This window comes from Equus quagga, chromosome 2, assembly GCF_021613505.1.
Source record: "Equus quagga isolate Etosha38 chromosome 2, UCLA_HA_Equagga_1.0, whole genome shotgun sequence".
NCBI classification, from domain to species: domain Eukaryota; kingdom Metazoa; phylum Chordata; class Mammalia; order Perissodactyla; family Equidae; genus Equus; species Equus quagga.
The window spans coordinates 17,124,186-17,146,377 of NC_060268.1; the positions used below are offsets into that span (position 1 = coordinate 17,124,186).

The following is a 22,192-nucleotide window of genomic DNA, read 5'->3' on the forward strand; positions in this document are numbered from 1 at the left end:
GTCTAAAATCCAGTTTCTGAGCTCCTCGTCCAGCCCTCATTTCATTATTTCATACTGTCTTTGTAGTTATGGGTAGCTCTTATCTCAGCTCTGCTGCCTCCTAGCTCTGTGGCCTTAGGGAAGGAAGTCCCATGACCTCCTCCAGCCTCAGCTGCCTTGTTTGTAAAGTACGAGAATTTCTCAAGATGAGCCTGTAGAGGTACATGTCCCGGGCACTTAATAACTACTCAATAAATAGTAGTTAGTTTTATTTTCTTAACATATAGCTAAAACATATATAATGTCAATCTTCATATTGGTTTGGTAGTCATAATTGTTTAAGACTCTTAAAAAGAGGATGTGACTAACTTTTCTGATAAAAACTTGGTCCTGTCTGTTAAACACGTTTTAGAGAAAATAGCACTTACTGGAAAAGATTTTACCTTTCCCACTCAAGGAATTTTCCCCAGGAATATCGTTCTTTGTGTTCGAAGAATCATCGCCAAAACCAGTTATTGAAAAATATCTACTCCTTTGCAAGTTGGTCTAACTTTTATTCTCCATTTAAATGTAATGATGCTGCCATTTTTTATTCTTGAATTGTAGTAGAAATTTTTCATTAGTAGCCTTTTAAAATTTCTCCTTTAACTGGTACATGAATTCATTTATTACGTAAAGTTTATTGAGAAATAAAGACCAAGACTAACTACTATTTCATGATCAGTTAAACTCATTACTCTTTTCTTTTCCCAGACTGAGAAAGGTTACATATAAAGAAAAATAGTGTTAGAGTTTTCTTTTAGGTACATTCATAGCAATTGAGAAAATCAGAAGTAAGAATTACAAATCTTATTCATATTACTCATAATATTTGTTATAAAATTATTTTTTCTTATACAGAAATCATATTCAAAAATTACTATCACCATAGTGTATTAATTTTGTGTCTTAATATTTTGGTTAGTTAAGCTTTACTAAATTTGGTTTAATTTGTTATATTTTGAAGTAGTCCCTCTAGTAAGGAAATTGCTTTTGCTTTCCTATTTAACAACTTGATGATAGGTTTTCTTTTCCACAGAGAATTTAATTGTTTAGCATGAAGTGTTTTCATATTAATTGAAACGCCCTGGATATTCAGAATACATTTCATCATTAAGAAAGAACCTTCCTGGAAAGGGTTTTCTTCTAACTGCATGCTGTTTAATTTCCATTCTGAACTTGGCCTTAGCTACACTAGCAATTCTGAGTGCTCTCAGTTTTTAGACTTGGCTTCCACGAGTAAAAAATCTATTATTAACTTGTGATGAGGTAAACCGTTAACTTTGTCCCCTGCTGGACAGCTGTTCATGTGAATGCCATGCAGATCACTCCCCTCACACTCATGTCCACTTGATTGGGTTTTGTTCCTGAAGCTTAACGAGAGATTCCAAAGGGAAGCCTAATTACACAAATGTACATTTTTAAATTATTGTATATACTTCTTGAGTTGACCATTTTCAAGATCTTAGCTCAACTCATATTTTAAGTTGGAAAATGAAGTATTTTTAGTGTATTTTAAAAACTGAAGCTAAGCCAGTTTGAATGATAGCTCTATCAATATTTATATTTTAATGCTTAGCTGACTGTTGTGAAATCATCCTAGTATTTATCTTTTGGTTTTGTCATGACTGGTCTGTCATTTGTTTTTGTGCAGGAGATCTTGTTGGATAATTCTGTGTTGGTAGGTCCCTGACCCTCGATTCCTAACTTTTTTTGAAGTTTGCAGTGCTGTTTCTTTGTGTGGTTTTTTTTGGTTGTAGATGTTCTTGTTTTCCTCTGCACCTCTTTGTTTAAGCTGACCGTTAATGCAAAGTCCAGTATGTGTAGCATGTTACATGGTGTTTACTTAATACCAGTGTAAACAGATCCTCCCTAACCTTCTCCAGCTGGTGCACTCACTCCTTGCATTTAATTTTGCATCATTTTGGTTTAATATATTCATTTCAGAAAGGAATTGTAATTACAGTTTAATTTCTGTATTTTGCCTGCTTCGTTTGTTTGCCTTAACCCACTCTGTTCCTCTTCCCAATATAAATGCTGGAGAATGACATGGAGATAGTAAGCGTCCCACTTTGCTTTGTGTGACAACCTTCAATCTTTTTTCTACCCAACAAGTAAAGAGTACTTTTAAGCATGCTTTTTCTAAAATATTGTTTGACCAGCCTGAATAAATGCTGCACCTGCCTTGTGTTATATGCTTGTAAAACTCCAAAATAACTCATAGATCCATTAACTTTTCTTTAAAATTGTCTCGTAGAGTGCTTTTTTGTCATTGTTAAATACAGCCGTAATCTTGGGCATGAATGAACTTAATCTTTTTACATTTTAACTTCTCTATTATCCTATGTACTAGTCTTTAACAACAGAGTTCTTAAACAAGACTGGAATGGTGTTACCTTAAGACTTTTTGAATGGCATTCCTCTCTTTCCCCTTTTGGGTTGATGATGTGGCTTGAGGGTATAATCGAACAGTTTTATAAAGCCGTTCCCATCCATATGTTTCACTGATGATATATTCACAAACATTTTCTGTCTCTTGGCTTCTAATAATGTTTAGGATTTAGCTCTCTTAGCCTGTGTTTCTTCTTATGTATCAAAAAACAGTTGCCACCACCTACTCTTTTTCTCAGAATTTAGCCTCTGCTCCTTTCAACAAACTCTCCTGCCTCGGTCCTCTTGTTCCACATGCACCAGATCTAAAGATCACTGTAAGAACTATGCCATTATTTCTCAAATGTGGTTGGGAAATCACGTCATAGCACCATGTATTCATTGTCATAAACCACACCACCAAACTGGTCTTTACATTCATAGATAGAACAGAATCAATTTCAAAAACTCAAGACTTTATTCTACTTATGAAATCACTGAGTAAGAATTTGTATCCAGAAACCTGTGACTTGTTTTAATTGCTTGTTGAAGGCATTATCACCAATCATGTCATTTACTCTCGGTAGACACAACATACTGAGATTTGCATTGTTTAAATGCTTCTAAGTAAAGCAAATATGTATGGAGACCTTCATTCTGAGCAGGAATATTCTATATCACTAAGATACGTGTCTATATATGTGTACATCCATATATAAGTAGATACATGTAAAATTTGTCATCTATAATTTTTTCTCTGGAGATCATTTTTGGTGAATGTGTTTTCTGAGTAGAACTCCTTCTGCCTTTATTTGAAAATGCATTTGCTTACCCTGTATGGCATCTGAATAAAATACTATTGATAGAGACTGTGTTAATAATAACTAACATTTATTGAGCACTTACTTTGCCAGTTACTGTGCTAAGCACTTTTGCGTGTTTCTTTGTGTTAACTTCACAGCGGTCCTGTGAGATGGGCATAGTGTTACCTCCATTTTACAAATGAGACAACTAAGGCACAGAGAGGTTAAATAACTTGCCCAACGTCACACAGCTAGTAAGTGGTGGATCTAGGACTCAAACTGAGACAGTTTGACTCCAGAGCCTCCATTTTAATCAGTATGCTATATTGCTTATATGGATTTGTATAAATTTCTACTTAGAGAATGGTAAAACATTACACTATAGTTGCATGAGCACAGGTGTATAAGCTGCAAATAAATTCTTTCTCAATTGTATTTCTTTTCTCTCTCAAAACTATTTTTACTCATATAAATTTTGTGTCTTCTAACACTGTCAAGAGGCTTTTGCTTGGATTTGTTTATGAATTTGCATAGTCATGTACATATGTTACTCCTAAGCTACTTCTAAATTATATAATAAAAAATATGTACTAGAATAGTTTGAGGAAGTTTCTGTTTTTAATAAATTGTGTCCAGCCCAGTAATGGACTGGACAGAATCAGGAGGGGTCCAGTGAATATCTGTTAGACTTATTGAATGCCGCAAAGAATTTCAGCTCTTTCATTCCCCAAATGCTATTTTTCAGGTGAATCTTTGTAGTCCCTATTTGTTACTGAGAAGAGCCGTACTGGCTTGTTTACGTCAGCTTGTGCAGAGAGAAGCAGCTGAGGTTTCAGAACATGCTGTTATGCTTGCTAAGGACAGCAGAGAAGAGTTGACTCCAGGTAATGATTGTTTTAACTTTTTTTTAACTTTATTTTATTTATATATTTTTCTGCTTTTTCTCCCCAAATCCCCCCCAGTACATAGTTGCATATTTTTTAGTTGTGAGTCCTTCTAGTTGTGGCATGTGGGACACTGCCTCAACATGGCCTGATGAGGGGTGCCATGTCCGCACCCAGGATCCAAACCAGCAAAACCCTGGGCCACCGAAGTGGAGTACACAAACGTAACCACTTGGCCACAGGGCTGGCCCCGATTGTTTTAATCTTCAATCTTCCGTATAAACATGAGTTTTGAAAACAAAATTTAGAAGTTAATATATAAAATGTCTTAAACCAGCTACAAGAGACAATTGCTAACAATTATTACCATTTCAACCAATTTTACTGGTTTAGAGCAATGGTTCTCAAACTAAGGCTCCCAAATCAGTAACATCCACCTCACCTGGGGACTTGTTAGAAATGCAAATTACTGGGCCCCATCCCAAATCTGCTAAACCAACACTCTGGGAGTAGAGCCCAGCAATCTGTTATCTGTGTTTTTACAATCCCTGCGTTAATGTATACTGAAGTTTGAGAGCCGTTGGTGTAGAGCATGTTTTTTTACAACAATCAGTTGAAATTAGATTTAGCCCTTAAGTAATCTCATATGTCCCTTTCTTCCCCCAAAATCTCATTTAATAAAATTTGTCATAGATGTGTCTGCTTCAAGGTAAAGGGTTTGTATGTTTCTTCTCTACATTTTAGAGCTGAATTAAAGGATTTCTTAGCCAGTAAGGTTTAAGTATTTATCCCTTCATTTTAAAATTATGTCAGTAACCCAAACATGCATATAAATTCGAACAGCCTACAAAAATAGTAATGATAATATCTTACACTTTTATGTATATAGTTTCTAAAGTGCTGTCAGACTTTTAGGTCTCAGACTTCACAAAGCTTTCCAATATCTAAAGCTCTCAGATCCATAATTGTTTTACTGTCGTACTGTGCCCTTTAAATTGCAGTTTTCTTATTATATGAAAACTTTTGCTCTGGCTTGAGTTAATCAGCATTGCTGAACTGGTGTGGAAGTCACCAAACAGATTGGAGAACTCATTTGAAAATTATTCTGTGATTACTTACCTTAACCACGTGAGGGAGTCCCCCCAGAGTGATCTTCAGTGTCTATTCATCACTGAGATTACCTATATCTGTTGCTTTAGGCTTTGATTGTGTAAACATGATGGTACATGTTCCTAGAATTATTCCATTAACCATGTGCGTAAAATTATAGTAAAGAAGTTGTTATGTAAATCCTTGTTTTTAATTTTATAAGTTTTCAAACCCATGGAAAAGTTGAAAGAATTATGCAGTTAACACATACATAGATTGACCTATCTGTATGACATTCATTTTCTCTCTCTCTGTCTTTCCATACATACACACGCAGAAACCTTTTGCCAAACCATCTGAAAGCGGGCTGTAGACATCATGACAGTTCACCCCTAAAAACTTCCGTTTGCATTTTCCAAGGACATTCTCCTGTGTGACCACACATCATTTCCACACCTCGTAAAATTAATATTGCTTTAGTAGCATGTGCGATCCTCACACAAATTTACCCAGTTATCCAAAAAATGTCGTTTATGACTCCTTCCTACCCTCCTCATGCCCACCCAGATTTAGAATCCAGTCCTGACTCACACATTGCATGGACTGTTCTGTCTCTTTAGACCCCTAATTGGAAATAGTTCCACCACCTCCTTCTGATCTTTAAAAGGTAATTTCTCTTTTAAAATAGTCTAATAGTAGTATAATCTTTAGACTCTAAATGCTTTCATAAATGCTAGATAAGTTAAATCATTAAGAGAAAATTTATTTGTCCTTTTGGTGTTTCCAGAATTAGAGGAAACAGATGCCAGATCCAGGCTTATATTTCTCTTTTGGGATGCTTTATTACTTTGCAGTGAGAATATTGTGTAGCAATTCGTATTAATTCAACAGTATTCTTTAATTCCACAGTAGCTTAGTTGTAGTAATTAAGCAGTGTTCTCCATAAAATAGTTGTTTTCTGTCTGTTTTACTCTCATATTAATAAAATTAAAGCCTTTATGCCAGAATAGAGAAAGCTTAATATGGTTATTTGAAATTAATTTGAGAGAGAAAATTAAATAATCATACCAAGAAACATTATATAAAATTTGTATTATTGAATGTTAAATGGGTTAAAATGTTTACCTAATTTAAGGAAAACATATTAATATCTCTTAATAAAGACTTATCTTTTAATGACATTGCATAAAAAATAATTGTCCAGTGTCATGAATAAGACCAATCTAACTATGAACTAAAATAGACCTCAGTAGTTTAAGACACGGTATTTGGACTAGTTCTTTAAAATATATTTGCACATAATTTTATTTTATAATTTTAATAACTACTGAATGTGTGTGCTTCTCATATGGCAGTTTTGTTTTCTGTATTACTTAGATCATGGATTTTCTTCTTGTCAGATGCTAACATCAGAGAAGTGGGCCTTGAAGGGGCATTATTGGCCTTACTGGACAAAGAGACAGATCAGAGATTATGCCGTGATATCAAGGAAACTTTAAATCATATGCTCACATCTATGGCAGTGGATAAACTCTCCTTTTGGTTAAAGCTTTGTAAAGATGTACTTGCTGCATCAGCTGGTGAGTAGTAGTGATTACCAGTTGAAATAATAAAATTGAAAGTAAAAATGTATAAAATTATTTGTTAGTGGCAATTCATTAATCTTGTCTGAATATTTGCATTATAATTGCGTGTTACTTTCTTCAAATGAAGATTCTAGTGTGTTAAGTGCAACACTTAATCCGTTTTTTATTGTCTTACGTGACTTTCCTGTGTAAAAAGTAGAATCATTATTTATGCTATAAAATAGATGACTAACTTATAGTAGCCCCATTATTTGTTTTTATACCTATAATAAATATTTGAAGGATTGCCTCAAATCACCCTAATAGAAAACTCAGCAAAAGTTATTACATTATGAACAAGCCGGTTTCTCCACACTCAATAATGTTAATTTCAAACAGGGTTAAAAGTAGTGTTATTGCCCTAATGTCTTTGCTAGTACAAGATAATTGTTAGTGACAAAGTATATCAGAGTCTTAAAAATTTATATCCTTGGAGAAAGAAAATAAATGACCCGAAGGAAGAAGATAGAAACCAATTCTATTCCAAGTACTTAGGTATTTTATCTTATTTAATCCTTTATCTAATGAGTAGGCAATAATATTCCGTTTTACTTTAGAGAAAACAGGACTCGGAAAGGTTAAATCATTTGCCTAAAGACACACACAGATGGATTCAAACCTTGACTTGCGTGACTTTAAAATCCAGCTTCCCACTATGTTTGAATAACTCAACTCAGTTAGTCAAGCCTTATAATTTAATGTAGCTCTGATCTCTGAATTATGTGAAAGGAAGAAAGATACCATTAAATTCCTGGGGTTTTTTTTTTTTTTTTTTTTTTACATTTTCCACTGTCTACCTTGGTTTTTGTTGGTCCTCTTCTCTTCTCATGATTTATACTTGCTCTTTCAACCATTATGGTACAGGTTTCCCTTTTTGTGTTTTTTTTTTCTTTTTTGCTGAGGAAGAATTTGCCTTGAACTAACGTCTGTGGCCATTGTTGCCAGTCTTCTTCTACTTTCTACATGGGTCACCTCCACAGCATGGCTGCCAACAAGTGGTGTAGGTCTGCAGCTGGGAGCCAAACCTGGGCCGCCAAGCCAAAGCAGAACATGCCAAACTTGACCTCTAGGCCATGGGGTTCTGATGTTTTCCTTCTTTGGTGCTCTCTTCTACTTAAGAACTACTACTGTTTAAGAACTTAAAATGACTTCTGCTTTAAAAGAAAATGTATGTTTGCTTAGACAGATTGATTACACTTTCTTATGTCTTCTCTATCTTTTTTTAATTTTACATTCATGCTCCCTGAGCTTACTGGCTCAATTTATTTCACCATTTTTTTCTTTATCCTTTGTAGTTTGGTTCTCTCTCTTTGTATTTGGAAAACACATTTCTGTCTCTGTTGTCTTCTTGGTTGTGAGACAGATTTTGCCATTACTTTGTGACGTCTTCACTGTTTATGATAACACTCAGAAAATGTGGACGTAGGAGATAGTTTAAGAGGAACAGGTGGGTTTGTTTCACAGCACTAGCTCTATTTTAAGTCAAGTTAAACATAGTTAATAAGTTAGCAGTTACTATAAAGAAGTAATTCACCACTCAGTGGCTCCAACCATCAGGACGTCAGACTGTGACATTAATGGGTCTATCATAAGAAAAATATTTTTAGTGGGTTCAGGAACCTTCTTAAATCCATTCAAGTCCCCAGTGTTTAAAACAACACCCCTAATGCAATCCACCACACTCATTACTAGAGAATTTTGAGCTTCCTTAAGTATGTCCATCTACATACATACAGGGGATTGATAAATAGCGTAGTATCTAGTATCGTGTTCAGGTTTTCACTTTGAATATAATTTGACAACTTTATCACTTTTACCTGTAACAGCTCTCAAAGCATTTCTTCAGATACCAGTGTTATCTGCAGTTTTTAGACATGATTATTTTATGTTGCTAAAAGGTGTATGATTGATTAACAGTAATTCTAGTCTAAATTGGAAGTCATTTGTGTTTCTTTATAAATACATCTTCTAATTGTTTGTAATTACATGTATTCTCCCTTGATAAAAGATTTTACGGCTGTAACTTGTGTGGATGCAATGCAAGAAGAGGAAGGAGATAAAGGGGATGATGCCTCAGTTCTGACCATGAGAAATGACGACAGATCCCGTCCTTTCACCAATCCCCGATGGGCTACTAGAGTCTTTGCTGCTGAATGTGTCTGTAGGATAATTAACCAGTGTGGGAATGCACACAGCGCACATTTTGACCTTGCTTTAGCACAAGAAATGAGAAAAAGGGATTCAAGAAGTAAGTGGCACACTAATGAAAAGACCAAATGATATACGTAGAAATGCTGTCTGCTTGTGTTTTTAATATTGCTTTAAAAAGTAAAACTAGAAGGTAGTTTTTATTCTTCCAAATCAGTTATGAAACTTGACTACAATATATAAGCTGTAAATTTAGTATATTTTTAATGTTTCAATGCATTTTTAATGATAAAGCTTCTTAAATTAGCATTCACTTTTGTTTAATGAACATATCCGTGAGTTAAGTTTATAGAGAATAATCATGTTCTTGGAAAGTAGTATATGCAGTATTAGCTAGTTCCCAAACTTTGTTTTCTGATTTGTAACTTAAAGCAATTTTGTTTATAGATAATTTTGGTTTCTTGGATGTTACCTGGAAAACATTTGAGCTTATCTCAGTGTAAAATAAACCTGGATGTAAGACCATTTTGACCTTTTATCATTGTTTTGTCATTTTTACTTAGATAGCTGTATGTACTATGATTTGATGTCTAATTTTTAAAATTCATTTAAGCACATATTTTCAGACACAATGCACATATCTAAATGCCTTGGAAATATTCTTTATCAGGTAAAGGAATTATAAACCAAAATGTTGCTATTGCCAGTGGGAGAGTATGAATTTTAAGTATCTCTCTCTGTTTTAATGATTTTTTAAGCGGGCATTTATTGAGTCTCTTATTTGTGAGGAGAGCACTGTGCTAGATAATGATGAGTATAAAATGAGTATATCATAGATGCTTACTGATTCCTATGCTCCCAATTAAAATTGTAATTGATGCTTGCTAAGATGAGTTGGCTTCTTCAGTGTGACCTATAACAAATCTTTTAGTTAGTCTCAAACATATTTTAGGCAAAGGTTAGTTGTACCCCTGAACATTGTATTGTTGGAACATTGTTAAATGATTATCTTATGTCTCTCTCTAGTAGAATTATTTATACCAAAGAGTGTGTTGTAGGAATAAAAGAAATTCTCATTTATAATTTTATAGCTACAAATGTTTTATATATTCCTATCGTTTGTATGTGTGGCAAGACATGCAAAAATAAGATAATCCAGTCCATATAAATAAAGAACCACATAAAACATTTTTTTAAAAAGGAACATTAGGGGCCGGCCCAGTGGTGCAGCGGTTAATTTCGCACATTCTGCTTCTTAGCGGCCCAGGGTTCGCCGGGTCGGATCCCTGGTGCGGACAAGGCACTGCTTGGCAAAAAGCCATGCTGTGGTAGGCGTTCCACGTATAAGGTAGAGGAAGATGGGCACAGATGTTAGCGCAGGGCCAGTCTTCCTCAGCGAAAAGAGGAGGATTGGCAATAGTTAGTTCAGGGCTAATCTTCCTCCAAAAAAAGGAACATTAAATCTTTTAGCTTCAATTTGACATAAAGAGAATAATAAATTACTGCCCAATTCATCAAAACCCAGTCTTTTAAGTACCGTCTAATGTACTTTTATCAGAAAGTGAACAAAGGTTTTATTGAAGGTATTATTAGCACTCTTTTAAAGGATGCTAATTCTGCCTTTGGTTTTTGAATAGCTGTGTTATTATTTGCTTTGGGATGGTTTTTGTGTGAGTATTTGCAGTGGTACAGTAGATCCAGCTTTAAAGTGTGTATTTAACAAACTAAAAGAAAATAGTAAATCAAATCAGAGGTACTTAAAAGAAAGTCTTGGTTATGAAATTAAAAGAAATTATCACTTAACATAAATCTTAGTTCTGGCATATTCTCTTTTTGATAAGATTGTTTTAATCTCGTAGATGACTTTTTGGTGCTACATCTTGCCGACTTAATTCGCATGGCTTTTATGGCTGCCACAGATCACAGTGACCAGCTCCGTCTTTCTGGCCTTGAAACACTGTTAGTTGTTATTCGGCGATTTGCAACTATTCCAGAACCAGAGTTTCCAGGTCACGTGATTCTGGAACAGTATCAAGCCAATGTAAGCACTTTCCTTTAGAGAATTTTATTATTAAACACCCAGATAAAAAGTCTATGAAACTAATTGGCATATCACCTCTTAATACATAAGTGAGCATATATCTGCTAATATGTCACCACTATAGTCAGTATATAGAAGATGCCTATGTTTAAAGAAGAAATCTTCAAGTAAAGCAAAATGGTACATAAAAGAGGTCTTTTATAACATTAAAAGTTAATTTTCATAATTAAAACCTTCTTGCTAATTCAGGGGAATAAAGGACTTTGGTAAGTCAATTCTTTACAACATATCTGAATAAGCTTAAGATAACACAAAGTCATTACTAAATATTCCACTAGGCTACATGCGTGTTTTTCTTCAGATCATTACTCCTAGAATAGATGTAACCTCCTTTGTTTTCTTTTTTTTTTTTCTGCTGGACTTAGTAAAGAATTCAGGTTTCTGTTAGTGGGTCTGTAATCTTTTTAACTGATGTTTGGTGCATTGAGCAATCTAGGAAGAACGAGGAAGATAGCAGTCATCTCGTTACGTCACGCACATCACATGTAATCCTCCAGGATTACCTCTCAGTTTGATTCATAGGCAGCTTCTAATGGCTAGCAGTTAGGGAGACCAGAGCAGTTCACCACTTAGCAGTCTCCACCACGCCTTCCTAGCAGGTAATGCCAATATACGCTTAGAGCAAAAGGAAGGTATTAGAGTTACTTATATGGAACTATCATACTAGAATAAAATATTGTAATTCTGTTTAATTAAGGGGAGCTGTGTTATATTTTTAGCCCTCTTAAAATTGCAAATGATTGAAATAGAATTACAGCTCACTTAAGCAGAAAAGGAAGATTGTTTTCAGGAATCTTAGTTGGCTCTACGTTCTTCTACACTGGCTTTATTCTCAGGTTTGCTCTCTCCAAGTGGAAGCAAGATGGCTTGCTTGGCACCCAGAGGCTTATAAAGAGACAGTGCCTCTTTACCAGTACTCTCAGCAAAAGTCTTAAGGAGCACTTTCATTGTCCCGGCATGTGTCCCTGGAACCAGGTGGTGCTGTGAGCTCCATAGCAAAATATGGGCTAAGCATTGGGGAGAGAGAAGATTCTCTAAAGGGAAATTGGGATGCTGTTATCCAAAAAACAGGGGAAGATATACGGGGCAGGCAAAAACAACAGATGTCCAGGAGCCGGCCTGGTGGCTCAGCACTTAAGTTTACACCTTCCACTTCTCAGAGGCCTGAGGTTCTCCGGTTCGGATCCCCGGTTCGGACATGGCGCCACTTGGCAAAAGCCATGCTGTGTTAGGCGTCCCACTTATAAAGTAGAGGAAGATGGGCATGGATGTTAGCTCAGGGCCAGTCTTCCCCAGCAAAAAGAGGAGGATTGGCAGTAGTTAGCTTCTTCAAAAAAAAAAAAAAATGTCCAGAATAGCTATCATAAATAAATAAGTTTAAAATAATATTAAAAGGGGCCAGCCCGTGACCTAGTGGTTAACTTCACATGCTCCACTTCAGCGTCTCCGGCTTTTACCAGTTCGGATGCTGGGTGTGGGTGTGGCACCACTCATCAGGCCATGCTGTGGTGGCATCCCACGTGCCACAACTAGAAGGACCCACAACTAAAATATACAACTATGTACTGGAGGATTTGGGGAGAAAAAGCAAAAAACAAAATAATATTAAAAAGAGAGTTTGCTTGTGCTGTCTTACTTATTGATGCTTGATGTGTCGTATACTCTCCTGCCAGGTAGGAGCAGCACTTAGACCAGCCTTTACTTCAGAGACGCCACCTGATGTCACTGCCAAAGCATGTCAGGTAAATGGTTAAAAAGACAAAGCTTAAGAAGTGAAACCCTTTCTTAGGAAGCAGTTCTCCAGTTAGTATTTGATTCCAAGATTCTACATTATAGTTGTCTAATCATTAATCTCGGCTGTTCCTTTTCCTTTACTTTTTAAATTCGGACAACTTCCTCTTCCTTTCGTATATATAGCTACACAGTAATCTAATATATGGATATATCATGATTTATTTAACCAGTGATGGATATATGGGTTTTCTTCATCTTTTGCTATTATAAACAGTACTGCAGTGAGTGACCTTCTACGTAGATCACTTCACTGGGTGCAAGCATATATGTGAGATAAATTCTCCAAGATTGAATTGCTAGGTTAAAGAGTATATTTTAGGGGTTTACTCATTTAAAGTCCTGCCAGCAATGTATACAACTACCCATTGTCCCACATTCGCAGCAACATTGTGAGTTGTCAAATTTTTTGATTTTCTTTATGGTGAAAGGATAGAGCATATTTTATTTAGTATTTGTTAGCTTGATTTATAACTTTAAAATAGTACACATTTTATCTAACAGTCTGTTTGTTTGACTTATGACTTAAAATATTAAGACATAAGGTATGGGGGTCTGTTTGTATTCTTACCCCAGGATCCAGAAATGTTAGGGGCTCCCCTTCCCTATACTTCTGTTTCTACTAGTCAGATTTTACCCATCTTAGTTTTGGTTTTGTTTTTTTCATGAGGTCACATTGATTTATAACATTCTGTAAATTTCAGGTGTACTTATCGTTATATTTCAGTTTCTATATAGACTGCATCGTGTTCACCCTGAAAGTCTAGTTGCCATCTCTCACTGTACATATGTGCCCCTTTACCCCTTTTGCCCTCCGCCTGGCCCCTTCCCCTCTGGTGACCACCAGTCTGTTCTTTGTATCTGTGTTCAGACTTTTAAAGATTTTATTTTTTTCCTTTTTCTCCCCAAAGCCCCCTGGTACATAGTTGTATATTCTTACTTGTGGGTCCTTCTAGTTGTGGCATGTGGGATGCTGCCTCAGCGTGGCTTGATGAGCGGTGCCATGTCTGCGCTCAGGATTCAAACTGACGAAACACTGGGCCGCCTGCAGCAGAGTGTGCAAACTTAACCACTCGGCCACAGGGCCAGCCCCTGTGTTCAGACTTTTAGATTTTTGTCTGTGATAAAGTAAAAAGGATATCTCAGGATAGTTTAGATTTGTATTTCAAGTGAGATTGAATATTTTTCATATATTTAAGAGCCCTATAATAGACAATTTTAAACAGTTGCTTTTCCAGGGGTGGTTATCAAATCTTGATATTGATATCCAGCCCTAAATGACCTGAAATAATTAAAAGCAGAACTGACTTGAATCAAATTAATTATAAACATAATGGAATAAACTAATTTTTGTCAGTTCTTTCAACTTTCTTTTATTCAGTTGTCTTTAGGAAATGTTTGAGTATCTTCAGTGTTCAGAGTACTGTATTAAATTTTGTGTCAGGTCTCTAATTTATCATCACTTTATTATATGTGTTCGTGCTGTAAGCCACTTGAAATCTTTTGTAAAATGAGACAGGAACAGAATAAATAGATGGAAGAATAAAAATAAGTTTTCTTTAGAAAAGGAAATACTGTGACTCCAGGGAAAACTGTACACAGCCCTTGGTAATTGAGTAAACTTTTTGCATTGGAGACTTATTAATGATGGGGGTTTTTTATTTTTTATTTTTTAATATCTTGCCTTCAAAAGAATCAAAATCTTCATTGGGATTTTAAATGTTAGGGTTTTTATCTTTCAACAGTTTTGTTAATTAACCATACAATATCTGATTTTAAAATAATAAGATGAGGGGGCCAGCCCCATGGCCGAGTAGTTAAGCGTCAGCTGCCCAGGGTTTCACTGGTTCGGATCCTGGGTGCGGACATGGCACCATTCATCAAGCCATGCTGAGGCGGCATCCCACATGCCACAACTAGAAGTACCCACAACTGAAAATATATACAACTATGTACCAGGGGGCTTTGGGGAGAAAAAGGAAAAATAAAATCTTAAAATAATAAGATGAAATAATCAAGATTGGAGATTTAATTCAAATGGTAATCCAGACGTTTATAAAGTGGTACCTTTCGTGGCTTAATTTCTCCCTACTAATAACATCTGAGACTCTTCAGTTTATATACTTAGTAGCACTGGTTTCCTTGCTTCAACCTCAGACTTCGTTCCCTTTTGAAATACTGGCTTTGACTGTCATCACCAACATCCATTGAGTTTCTTACAGCAAGATGATTTCAGTGACTAGATTCCTAAGATGTGGATGAGCTCTACTGAACTCACAAGGGAGATACTTATAGTCTTTCAATTAACTTTTGAGGGGCTGGTGCGGTGGCTCAGCGGTTAAGTTTGCACATCCACTTCTCGGCGGCCCGGGGTTTGCCGGTTCGGATCCCGGGTGCGGACGTGGCACCACTTGGCAAAAGCCATGCTGTGGTAGGCGTCTCACATATAAAGTAGAGGAAGGTGGGCACGGATGTTAGCTCAGGGCGAGGCTTCCTCAGCAAAAAGAGGAGGACTGGCAGTAGTTAGCTCAGGGCTAATCTTCCTCAAAAAATAAATTAATTAATTAATTAACTTTTGATTTTCTTAAAAACCAGGTTTGCAGTGCCTGGATAGCAAGTGGAGTTGTAAGTGACCTTAATGATCTTCGGAGAGTTCATCAGTTGCTTGTTTCATCATTAACAAAAATACAGGCTGGAAAAGAAGCTCTAAGTCACTTATATAATGAAAGTGCTTCCACCATGGAGATCTTAGCTGTGCTAAAAGCCTGGGCAGAGGTTAGTGCTTCTCAACTTATAACTGGGATTTTGGAAGTTGTTAGTAAACACCTCAGGCCATAAACTGAAATTAACTATTTAAAACACAAATAAGTTCATTTTTAAGGTTAGTAAAAGACTTTCAACATGAGATTTATTTATATGTTAATTGATATTTTGGCCAAGCATTCTGAAGTGTCCTCCATTGTCTGTTATCTACTGCTTTAAGCAGGGTACCTCATGAGTCAGAGAGACTTTATAATAGCCAATGAAAATCAACTTTTATTGAAATCTGAATTATTGAAAATGTGGGTTTGCTTGTATGTTCTATCAACTCTATAACACACTGTAATTTTTTTTTAATGCTCTTTCAAAGAATGACTTTTGAATATGAAATAATAGTCATTTTCTCTTCTAAGATTAAGGAAATTTTATAGGAAGATGTTTAACCTTTATTTTCTAATCAGGGAGAAAGCTGTATCATTTTTTAATTTACTGTGGAAATGTTCAAGCATATATGAAAGTAGATAGAATAGTGTGGTAAACCCACATATACTCATCATCTAGCTCCAGCAGCTACCACACTTGGCCGGTGTGCGTTCATATGTCATTTTAATGAAGGTGTATAGTCTCAGATTACAACTGAGAGAATTAAACAATATGTAAGAGAGTTTCCTCCACTGGAGCTGATTAAAACCTGAAGATTGTAGAATACCTATATTTGTCATTAGGTAGGGTTAACAAACCTTTGTTAGGAAGTAGTTCTGCCTAGATTTAATAAGCTGGAGCTAATGATCTTTAATAGCCAACTCTGTATGCTTTTAAACATACGCTTTTAGTAGAACAAACAAATTCTGTAATCTCTGTAACCTATTTCACAAATAATTCTCTGCTTCTACAGTGTTCTTTATAATAATTTGAATCTCTGGGCTCCTGCTTAAGCCCATTACCTCCTCCTATTCTCTCCTTAATAAAGATAATGACTGACCAACAAGTTCTGTATAATTGAAGTCCGTAATCCACAATCTGAAATCCTTGGAGCCAGATATATTTGGAATTCAGAATTTGGGAGATTTTCAAAAAGTAATACAGTGCATATTTCATGTATCCATCCAGGAATTCCAGGGCAATACCATAGAATCTATAATCAAATACATTAGGGACCAGACCTGTGGCCGAGTGGTTAAGTTCACATGCTCCCCTTAGGTGGCCCAGAGTTTTGCTGGTTCGGATCTTGGGAGCGGACATGACACCTCTCATCAGGCCCTGCTGAGGCAGCATCCCACATGCTAAAACTAGAAGGACCCACAACTAAAAATATAAAACTATGTACCAGGGGGATTTGGAGAAAAAGGAAAAATAAAATCTTAATAAAAAGTAAATACATTAATAATATCTGTAGTAAAATTTTTGAATATTCACACTGTGTTGGATATAGGCTAGAAATAGCCTCACATAAATTTAGTCAGTTTTGCCACCAGGTTAATTTCCCACAAACTTATATTTTTCAGAGCTTTTTGGATTTTACAGTTATAGATAAAGGGGCGGTCCGTGTTATGTACTATGTTAAATATTTTAACATATAGTTAATCCTGTAAACAGTCCACATTAAATCTACGTAAACTTCTATAGTGATTTAGTGGCAACTTTGAAAGAAGATATTTTCAGTATTTCAGCTTATTGCAGTTCAGAGATGGCCACCTGAAACCGTAAGGTGAGGTGGATTATACTAACTAGGTTTAGTGAGAAAGAGTGCTGGGTCATTAGTTAGAGCTGTCATGGTTGTAAAATGCAGAGTGGCAGCATATTTGCCAAGTATTTGTTATCCCTCACATATCTCATTGAAGGTAATACTTTTGGATCTTTCTACCCCAGTTTTGTGTGTGTGGTTACACGTGTACCTTCTTGGTATCATAGTGCATTTCAAGTCCAGTTCACTTAAAGGTAAGTCGACCTCCTTAGCAAGATAAAAATATTATAGCACCTTTTCAGTGGGTATAAGATTTTCCTATTTACAAATTAACCTTTAACAGGTCTACATAATTGCTGTAGAAAGACATAGAAACTGCAGACAACCTTTGAAGACTACCACCTGTTCAGAAGAGTGTGTCAGAAACGGGTCCTGTTCATCAGACGGTCTGCTTGACCTAGTCCACACAGACCTGGGCACGCTCAGTCGGCTCTGGCTTGCTGCGCTTCAGGATTTTGCTCTCTTAACTTTGCCGTCCGAATTTGCCTCCCAACTTCCTGTTGACGGTAAGGGCCTAAAACACCTACATAATTCCTAGAGTGACAGTCAGTAACTTTTCAGAATTTCTCCTTTAGCAGGTAATGTTTATCTGAAACATTGTCCTCAGAATATTTTCCTTCATAGAATAAGCATGTGAGACTGGCCTCAGGGAAGACACCCTGAAGCTGGTTTGCTAGGTCATGAGGCATGACGTCTCACCTCACAGGGTGCTGCCAGATTGCTCTCCGGAGTGGTGATGCCAGTTTACATGCCCACCAACAGCATGTTTCTGTTTCACTGCGTCTTCCCAACATTGTATGTTATCATACTTAATAATTTTTGCCAATCTGATAGATAGGAAATAGTCTCTCATTGTTTTATTTCCTTGATTGAGAATCTTTTTTCATAGATTTATGGGCCAAGTTTCTCCTTCCGTAAATCACCTAATCATAATCTTTGCCCATTTTCTACTTGATATTTGTCATTTTCTTACTGATTTGTTCATCTTTTATATATTTTAGTATTATTCTTTTGTGGTTCCATGTCTTACAGATATCTTCTCCCAGTCTGTAACTTATTCGTTTACCGTTTTAAATTAATGTAGTCAGTTTGCGGTTTGTGTTTTTGTGTAATACCTGACACATTTTTTTTTTTTTTAAGATTTTATTTTTTCCTTTTTCTCCCCAAAGCCCCCCGGTACATAGTTGTATATTCTTTGTTGTGGGTCCTTCTAGTTGTGGCATGTGGGACGCTGCCTCAGCGTGGTTTGATGAGCAGTGCCATGTCCGCGCCCAGGATTCGAACCAACGAAACACTGGGCCGCCTGCAGCGGAGCGCGTGAACTTAACCACTCGGCCACGGGGCCAGCCCCCTGACACATTTTTTTACTTAAGATCATAAAGACCTGTAAGGTTTACAGTCTTGCTTTTTACATTTTGGACTTCAGTCCAGCTGGGATTTATTTTGTGTGCATGGAATAGGTAGAGGGAGCTGATTTTTATAGTCAGTTATGAATACTGCATTTTAAGGTTTGGATATTTGTTAGCTTCTCTTAATCTTCACGTTATTCCAAAATGTCTGTTTTTTCTTTTTCTTACTCTTTGATATGAATTTTAAGGTCAGCCTGTCAAGTTCTATTAGAATTTTAATTGGAGTTATACACAAATATGTAGAGTGTTTATTGTACTTTTCAATAACATAAAAATGGAAATAAACTGATTTATTGACATAATTTATCAGCAGAAGTAAATGATAGACATAAATCAATGTACTTGTTTTAAAATATTTTATGATTAAAAATAAAAAATTAAGAGCCTGCAGATTTCTTATAAAGTTGTGAAGGTACATCAACCCTATGACCCAACAATTGTACTCGGTAGAAATAAAGACGTCGATAACAATGATAACAAAGCAGCGTAGATGAATCTCCAAAAATGTTATTAAACAAAAACTTGGTCACAAACGAGTTCATACTGTGTCTTTTTCCGTTTTTGTGAAGTCGAAGAACAGGCACAATTAATCTGTGGTGGTAAGAGTCAGAAAGTAGTTGCCTTATTAGTCTTTGGGTGGTGAACATGATGTATTCTACACAGAAATCAAAATATAATGATGTACACCTGGAATTTATATAATGTTATAAACCAATGTTACCTCAACAAAAAAGAAACAAAGAAAGAAAGTAGTTGCCTTGGGGTGTTGGGGACTGGCAGTAAAGGTGTTAAAGGAACTTTTGGGGTGATGGAAATGGTCTCTGTCTCATAACAGAGAAAAGAGAAAATGAAGTGTGAGCTCATCTCTCTTTATTTCTCCTGAAAGTGTTGGCTTCTTTTTTTTGTAGGTGGTGCTTTCTACACAGCAGAGACTAGTGAAAATGCAAAATTGCATTATTCCAACTCCTGGGCACTTATCCTCCATGCCACAGCTCTGTGGCTTACAAGCACAGGCTTTGTGGTCGCTGACCCAGACGAAGGAGCATCTAATCTCTCAAGGCCTGTGACACCAACTTCCATGTGTCAGGGTTCATCATCTGGGGCTACAGTCAAGTCCCCTGAGGATGTCTACACTGATAGATTCCATCTTATTTTAGGTGAGTAAAAGCTTACAAGCTTCCAGCCCTGCAGTTTTTCTTGAATTGTGTCTCTGCCCATCAGCTCTGGGTAGCCATTACCTCCCTCTTTGTTAGGTTTAGTGATAGCCTTGATACAACTGAGTAAACTTGTTTACATTTTGTAAAGTTGCACATTTCTTTATATTAAGTCTGAAATCCCATTACAGAGCTGGCTTCAGCATCAAGTTGAATGAATGATACAAATTGCAAGAGAAGCCTAGTTCCTTCCACAGGATTTTTTAAAGATCCTTGTGGTGTCTCCCAGTGTTCTGAATTTCTCAGTATGTCTCAGGGATTACAAGGTTCAAAAAAGTATACTCAAAGGTACAGAATTGCAAGCAAATATTTAAAGTCAAAGATAAATGAGATTTTTAGATTTGTGAAGTTTAACACATTTTTTGGCTTTCTTAGAACTTCATTTTTAAAGTGAGGTATCTTTCTAAGATACAGTGAGGTTCTAGAATAGATGAAATGAATGGTTTTCATGTTTACCTAGTTCTGAGGAAACAACCCATTAGATCAGTACCTATGAAGAAGTTATTGGTTAAATGAAATGTGAGGGTTATAAAGGTAAGTGAATGAACTAAGTAAGATTTATGGTTCATAGACTTCTATTATTATTCTTTTCCAGAATAGACATGACCAGATTTCCTGTATCCTTGGGTATATTAAAAATTTGCTTTCATTTGCCTTGAGACAAGAGCTTTTTAGAAACAAACTTTGTAGAACGAAGGATGGCAGCATTATTATGAGTATAAGCTGTGCAGTTTGACTCCTCAGTTCAGATTCTTGATGTTCCCCATGGTAACTGACCTGGAGCAAATTAAATTACTTATGCTCATTTCCCTATCTCCGAAAGAGTGGTAATAATAGTAGCTACTTCCTCGGGTATTGTGAGAATGAAATGAAATGATACATAGGAAGTGCAGTGCCTGATACGTGGTAATTACTCAATAAATTTTAGTCAAAACGAAGTTATGAAACTCTCCATATTAAGTTCTCTCGTGCAATTTTATCGTAATTTTTGCATCTTTGAACTATTTCATAGCAACTGTGCAATAGTACACAAGCCTAAATGAGATTATTCTTTGTGTACATGTAGATTAGAACAAACTATTAAAAGACTTGCCTTATCGCTTAATTATTTAGAGTCTTAAATTCATTCTGGCTTATTTGCATTACCTTTTTGCTGGTTTATTTGTATATCTTATCAAAATAGATAATTATTTAACTTCATAAACTACGAATCTCAAAGAAACCTCCTCTTTTTCTGCTTTCTACAGGAATCAGTGTGGAATTTCTGTGTTCCTTACGCTCAGATGCAACCATGGAGAGCATTACTGCTTGTTTACATGCATTACAGGCCCTTCTAGATGTTCCTTGGCCCAGATCTAAAATTGGTAGTGATCAGGTGATTTCTTGTTTTTTGTTTGGCTTCTGTAGATTTCAAGGAACAGGAACAGAAACATGTTCAGGTTACTATGGCAAACAGAGAGTGAACACATAGAAGTAAGAAGAAAACTGAGCCAGCTCCACAGCTAGGCCTCAGATCTGGAGTGTCATCAGCACCTGTGCTGACCCAGGAGCAGTCGTGCCTCTGACTGCTGCTTTCCGTCTCTGCTTCTGCGCTTATCTCTGCTGCTGCCGCTAACCACGCTGTATAGTAGTAGCTCTTTAGTCAAACTTTCTGCGATGGCGGGAAGGTTCTATATGGCACTGTCCAGGGCAGTAGTCCCTAGTTACATGTAGCATTTCCCCAAGAGACAGTCTGCTTGGTTCGTGTAGTTACTGTCTTTTAGAAAGTATTCCTTTTGGCTGAGTTCTCTCTCCAGCCTGTAGGTGGAGTCAGACACCAGTGTCTGAGCCACTTGTGACCATGGTAGAAGGATCACTGTATGAAGTATGGCACTTCCTTTAACTGCTTGCCCAAGAGCAACTATGCATTGGGCAGGCCCCCTTAGCATCACGTATTCCCAGTATATTAAGTGGGGTTTTTTTGTTTTTTGAGGAATATCAGCTCTGAGCTAACATCTGCCAATCCTCCTCTTTTTGCTGAGAAAGACTGGCCCTGAGCTAACATCCGTGCCCATCTTCCTCTACTTTATATGTGGGGTGCCTGCCACAGCATGGCTTGATGAGCAGTGCCATGTCTGCACCCGGGATCCAACCCAGCGGACCCCGGGCCACCAAAGTGGAATGTGTACACTTAACCCACTGTGCCACTGGGCCAGCCCCTGTTAAGTTTTTATCATTGCCTGTTGGATGTTAAAAA

General features: G+C 36.5%; 1 protein-coding gene across 8 annotated transcripts in view; it reads left to right on the forward strand.

Moving 5' to 3' along the window:
• HEATR5A (HEAT repeat containing 5A) overlaps window positions 1-22,192 on the forward strand; it is a 99,491-nt gene that overhangs the window by 63,764 nt on the left and 13,535 nt on the right. For 6 of the 8 annotated variants that reach the window (XM_046652275.1, XM_046652282.1, XM_046652279.1 and 3 more), the window contains exons 22-31: window positions 1,673-1,699; window positions 3,937-4,075; window positions 6,565-6,744; window positions 8,798-9,037; window positions 10,797-10,978; window positions 12,712-12,780; window positions 15,425-15,604; window positions 17,617-17,839; window positions 19,651-19,899; window positions 21,204-21,331. In XM_046652275.1, coding sequence (XP_046508231.1) covers window positions 1,673-1,699; window positions 3,937-4,075; window positions 6,565-6,744; window positions 8,798-9,037; window positions 10,797-10,978; window positions 12,712-12,780; window positions 15,425-15,604; window positions 17,617-17,839; window positions 19,651-19,899; window positions 21,204-21,331 — 1,617 coding nt within the window. The remainder of the gene's footprint in view (window positions 1-1,672; window positions 1,700-3,936; window positions 4,076-6,564; window positions 6,745-8,797; window positions 9,038-10,796; window positions 10,979-12,711; window positions 12,781-15,424; window positions 15,605-17,616; window positions 17,840-19,650; window positions 19,900-21,203; window positions 21,332-22,192) is intronic. The other 2 variants (XM_046652280.1, XM_046652281.1) reach the window with 1 other exon arrangement.